Raw genomic sequence first — 5,591 nt, 5'->3', positions numbered from 1 at the left:
ATTAAGTTATTTTAACAGTTTGTGTTGACTTACTATCATCCTGAAGACAACTGTCTGTGGCAACGTAATATTTCGCGTCACGAAACGACAAATAAATAAAGCGTAAACAACACGAACACAAAAAGACTAGCACTTGCTTTTAGCCTAAGCGTTTATATGTGTTCGTGACCAGCTTTTAAACGAACCTGTCAACTTTGACTCGTTTTAACCGCTGCTGTATACTAGCCCTCAGAGATCAGCTCTTCGCGCGCTTCCCGCCCTGCGCCTCACGTGAGCGCACCGCGCTTTATTGGATTAACGTCGGTTAATCCGCGCGCACCGTATGGAGCCGTTGTCTCTCGCGTCTCCGGGATCTTCGTGCAGGAAGATTCTCGATGTTTTGAACGCAGACTCTCCGGTAAGTAAGAAATATTCTATAGCTTAATAAAAATACTAATGTTAATAGAACAGTGTTCGTTTCCTGAGTTTATGTGGAATAGTTAGTTAGAATTGTACAATTTCTGTACGATCTATCGTTAGTTATTTGCATGTTTGTCAGGAACAAATTAAATAAGTCGGTTGATTCCCTTGCAGTACAACAAAAAAGTACAATAGTGAAGTATTTTTAGACATATACCATACTAATTTAGTGAAATACTCGTGATTTCCATGCATATAATACTGTATATAAACATGGTCTTCAGTACCATAATATGTTTTTCACCATAGTTTAACCATGGTATTTGTAGTAAAACTGTGGTTATACAAATACGCCAAAAAAACATGGTTACTGCACACTACAATAAAACCATGGTTAATTTTTATAAGGGACATGCTATTACTGCACCATGGTGCCAATCTGGTTTGCAGTTTAATTAAGAACGAACAGATGAAGTGTGTTTAAATGGGTCACATTTGCTCTGCATAAACCTGTTTGCTGCTGGTTTGGAGAGGGTTACCGGGTATCTTTGGGGTTAAGCTGGACCAATGAGTCAGTGTGGGCCAGTCAGACGAGCGTAAGGAGTTTATAATATTATGTTCACCATATGGACCGTCTTACCGGGTCTGCAGGTGTCCAAAAGATCATGACTGAGGAGCATGCAACAAACGGTACAACCCTGTCCCAATCAGGTAAACCTAAAAACGCCATTTCCAGAGCTTCAAAATTCATTTCTACCATTCAATTCAATTGATTTAATGTCTCAATTTACAGACCGCAGGATGACTGTAGGAGCAGAAGGTGGGGCTGATGTCACAAAGGCACAATTTCGCCCTTTATCACATGACCGGGTTACATTAGTAGTGGACGGTACTCATTTTGTAGTGGATCCTGCGGTATTCACAGCTTACCCAGATACGGTGCTTGGGAGGTACTGAACACAATAATTTAAAGGAATAGTTTAGCCAAATATGAACATTTAAGATTAGGATGAGTTTGTTTCTTCATCAGATTTGTGGAAATGTGTCATTCCATCACTTGCTCATCAATGCATCCTCTGCAGTGAATGGGTGCCGTCAGAATGAGTGTCCAAACAGCTGATAAAAAACATCACAATAATCCACAAGTAATCCACACCACTCCAGTCCATCAGTTAACATTTTTATATATTTGTTTAGAGCCGTTTCTGCGTAACCAGTGCTTGATCTGTGCAGATTTTTCTCCTGATTTAGACCAGACCACTTTTTCACTGGAGGAAGCATTATTATGGATTATGGACTTATGTTTTAGTTAAAAATGTCTTGATGGATTTGCTTCAGCTTTTGTTTTCTCAAGGTGTTAACTGATGGACTGGAGTGGTGTGGATTACTAGTGGGTTATTGTGATGTTTTTAATCAGCTGTTTGGACTGTCATTCTGACGGCACCCATTCACTGCAGAGGATCAATTGGTGATCAAGTGATGGAATGACACTTTTCTCCAAATCTGATGAAGAAACAAACTCACCTACATCTCAGATAGCCTGAGCCTGAGCACATTATTTAGCAAATTAAAATGTTGGGCTGAACTATTCTCTAAATCACATCTAATGAGTTGTGCTTTCTCAGAATGTTCGGTCGAGCGCGCCAGCACAGTTTCACGCGACCAAATGCTAAAGGTGAATATGAAATCGCTGAAGGCATTGGTGCCAACATCTTCAGAGTCATATTGGTACGTACAATCACGAACTCCATTCAATTCACCGCTGGTTTGATTCTATGTAACTTTAACGCAACAATTTTTCACCCAGGATTATTACCGTGTCGGCGTGCTGCACTGTCCAGAGGGCGTGTCTTTGGCGGAACTACGTGAAGCGTGTGATTATCTGTGCATAAACTTCGACTACAGCACCGTTAGATGCCGAGACCTTAGTGAGTTAAAAAAACAGACGTACATACGCCAACAAAAAATTTACACACGCTTAAACTCATTACCGTTTCCGTCCAATCAGGTGCTCTCCTGCACGAGCTGTCCAATGACGGCGCTCGGCGGCAGTTCGAGGCGTTCCTGGATGAGCTGTTGCTTCCGGCAATGGTCGCGAGTGCTCAGGAAGGAGAGCGAGAGTGCCACATCGTGGTCCTCACGGATGACGATACCGTAGACTGGGATCATGACAATCCTCCGCCGATGGGAGAGGAAAGCTCGCAAAGTGAGTGTAGTTTTGATAAAGTGAAGATTTGGGAACGAAAACGGGAAAAATCTAGATATAAGCTGCATCCGAAATGATGTAGTAGGTACTAAATTTGGTTTGAAGCTTTACAAATTCACCCATCGAATGCACACTCCAGAACCTAGCTGGAATTAGTACATCATCCAGTTACTTTTTGCCTACTTTTTTTTTTTTAAGTACTACGATTTTTGATGTACTTCTCTTTTATCGTACTGTTTTTCACAATATGGTATATGGCATAGTAGTAGGCATATTCGGACACATTGATAGTGTCAGAGCAGCTAAATATCAACAATAAAATGCACTTTCTTGTTTCTCAAGTCCTCTACAGCACCAAACTGTACCGTTTCTTCAAGTTCATCGAGAACAGAGACGTCGCGAAAGCTCTGCTGAAAGAGCGAGGCCTGAAAAACATACGCATCGGGATTGAGGGTAAACACACACATTACGATACGTTCTCAAGCACCATGAAACTTTATGGACTGTATTAGTGTGACCCACTTTTTCACTATTTTTTCCATTTTTCAATTTTATAAAGTCTTCGTCAAAGCATTATGAAAACATGAACCAAACCAACCATCACTAGGTAAAAAGTTGTTGATCAAATCTTGAAAAACAATATATTTTAAGTTTATTGCAAAAAATGAATTAATTTATACAAAGGCGCAGAGAATTTCTGGAACATTTCTGATTTTATTTTTTTTTTTTTTGAAGTTTCTGAAAATTTTCCGTCCCTTTGCAACCCTAATTTTGAGAGAGTAGGGTGATTACTGTGCTTCATGGGAGTGGGTGGAGCTAAAGAGCTATTTTGACACAATTTGCTGGCTGCAGCTCTCTAATTGGTGGAGTTTTCTACTCAGCATTATGGGTAATGTAGTTTTTCACCACCTGAACCTAACCATCGGTCATTTTGACCCATACAATCTATTGTTGGTTATTGCTACAAACATTTTGGTTAAATTTGTAGAAGTCCCCTTTTCTAAACTCCACTGTTATAGCTTTTTTGATAATTTTTTTGATAATTATAACTAACGGTTTGATTGACAGTTGTGGTTCTAGAGGCAAAGTTGTTCTGAACAAGGAGGTCTATTTTATGACACGCATGTATGTGTGAAAAACACACAATGTACAATCAGTTATGCCCTTGAAAAATACGATATTGCCCCCTCAGTGGCCGATTTCTTTCAAATTTCTCTCAGAACTTTGGGGCTGTGAGTCAAACAGGCCCACCGAGTTTCATTCTGATCATTCTCCGGTAATCTTGTTTAATAGGTGCTTAAATTTCATCTGCCAATGTCAGACATGTTTTTTGAGATACGCAAATGTCCTTTAAGACGCTTGTGCCACTTTGGACCAAGACCGGGTGTACCAATTTTCACGTTGATAGGACAAACAGATCCTTGGCCAATCTTACAATAGGGTTTCAATGTTTGAACCCCTAATAAACTGAAATTATGCAACTCATGTCTTTAAAAAAAAAAGCATATACTGCTGATTAACCTCAACAAACAAGTCTTTAAAGTTTCATCATTAGAACAGACTAAACAAATGATGTTTTACTTCCTGAACCTGTCTCGACTCTATTGTGTGTCTCAGGATACCCCACCTGTAAAGAGAAAGTGAAGCGGCGTCCAGGCGGCAAATCCGAGGTCATCTACAGCTACGTCCAGCGTCCCTTCATCCAGCTGTCCTGGGAGAAAGAGGAAGGGAAGAGCAGACACGTGGACTTCCAGTGCGTCCGCAGCAGAAGCGTCCCGAACCTCATCGCTGCCATGGGGGAGGGGCCTACACGGGCTGGGGCCACGCCCACTCCGCAGGTCGACGAGCTAGATCGGCTGAACGGCCCCGCCCCTCCTGAGCTCAACCAATGACTGATGGATTAAACTGTTGGAACTGGAAACACTGGACAATACAACTCATATTCATATTCATGATGATGCTCATTAATATTCAGTCACTCATTTCATATTCATATTGACTCATTTTGCCCAGGTCACCTTTGAACTTAAAAGTACATGAGATCTTTTCACCGTTGTGTCCTTGAGCAAGTTCTTGCTATTATTGCATAGCACATTGCTTTGGATAAACAATATTTGCTTAATCAATAACGAAATCACTTTTTAAGAGCTTTAGATTATTAAATATATCATGCATTATTTAGAAGTAATTTTAGTGAGGATTTTTTTGTCTGTCGGCGCCATCTAGTGTCAAGATGATGATAGAAGATACAGTGAAATAGTGTACATATAATTTATAAAACACTTTTTAAGCATTTTCTAGGTTTTATATTGTTTGTAGTAGATTTTGAATAAAAGCATTTGCAAAAGTCGCTTACCAAGACTTCATTTATTTGAGTAAAAAATACATTAATACCAGTAAAATTATTATTCTTCTTAGACTAAATTTCTGTACGCATCTCCTCCTAGAGCTTTCAAGCTAGAACCAAACTCAGCCCAGATGTTCAGACTGTGGAAACATGCTAATAACAGGATAATCATGCTACAATCATGCTACTAACTAGCTAATCATACTAACAACATGCTAGTAACTTGATAATTATGCTAGTAACACGCTGTTAACTTGCTAATCATGCTAGTAACATGTTAATAACGTGTTAATCATGTTAGTAACATACTAGCAACTTGCTAATCATGATAACATGCTAGTGACGTGTTAATCATGCCAACAACATGCTAGTAACATGCTTAACATGTTATAAATATGCTTAAAACTTCTTAACTATGCTAACAACATGTTAATCACATGATAATCATGTTAGCAACATGCTGTAGGGTTGTCAAAAGGTACCGGGTTTGGTACTTTCGGTACTGAAATTTTAAAAACGTCCATTTCCCGCTTACATTTGAGCGCCGTTGAGCAGATTTTTAAACATCGCTGATTGGCCAAAGTGTTCACGCGCTCAACAGACATAACTGTGATTGGCTACAATGATAAGCGCTTCACG

At 39.7% G+C, this 5,591-nt stretch overlaps 1 protein-coding gene across 1 annotated transcript; it reads left to right on the top strand.

Moving 5' to 3' along the window:
• Nucleotides 1–331: 331 nt before the first annotated feature.
• kctd20 (potassium channel tetramerization domain containing 20) lies at nt 332–4,497 on the top strand. Its single transcript, XM_051105327.1, has 8 exons — nt 332–397; nt 1,051–1,110; nt 1,193–1,349; nt 2,025–2,127; nt 2,207–2,327; nt 2,408–2,605; nt 2,948–3,058; nt 4,223–4,497. The coding sequence occupies exons 2-8, from the start codon at nt 1,065–1,067 to the stop codon at nt 4,495–4,497; spliced, it is 1,011 nt and encodes a 336-aa protein (XP_050961284.1). The 5' UTR covers nt 332–397; nt 1,051–1,064.
• The last annotated feature ends 1,094 nt before the right edge of the window (nt 4,498–5,591 follow it).

The sequence above is a fragment of the Labeo rohita genome, unplaced genomic scaffold (genome assembly GCF_022985175.1).
Source record: "Labeo rohita strain BAU-BD-2019 unplaced genomic scaffold, IGBB_LRoh.1.0 scaffold_96, whole genome shotgun sequence".
Lineage (NCBI taxonomy): Eukaryota > Metazoa > Chordata > Actinopteri > Cypriniformes > Cyprinidae > Labeo > Labeo rohita.
The sequence above is the reverse complement of the archived record's forward strand: the minus strand, read 5'-3'. Positions and strand labels throughout refer to the sequence as shown.

What these genes read in the sequence shown, in the direction of transcription:
- kctd20 (XM_051105327.1), top strand. Translation starts at nt 1,065, where the DNA reads ATGACTGAGGAGCATGCAACAAACGGTACAACCCTGTCCCAATCAG. An exon ending in TACAACCCTGTCCCAATCAG is followed by an intron (nt 1,111 to 1,192) that starts GTAAACCTAAAA and finishes CTCAATTTACAG; the next exon opens with ACCGCAGGATGACTGTAGGA. An exon ending in ACATCTTCAGAGTCATATTG is followed by an intron (nt 2,128 to 2,206) that starts GTACGTACAATC and finishes TTTTTCACCCAG; the next exon opens with GATTATTACCGTGTCGGCGT.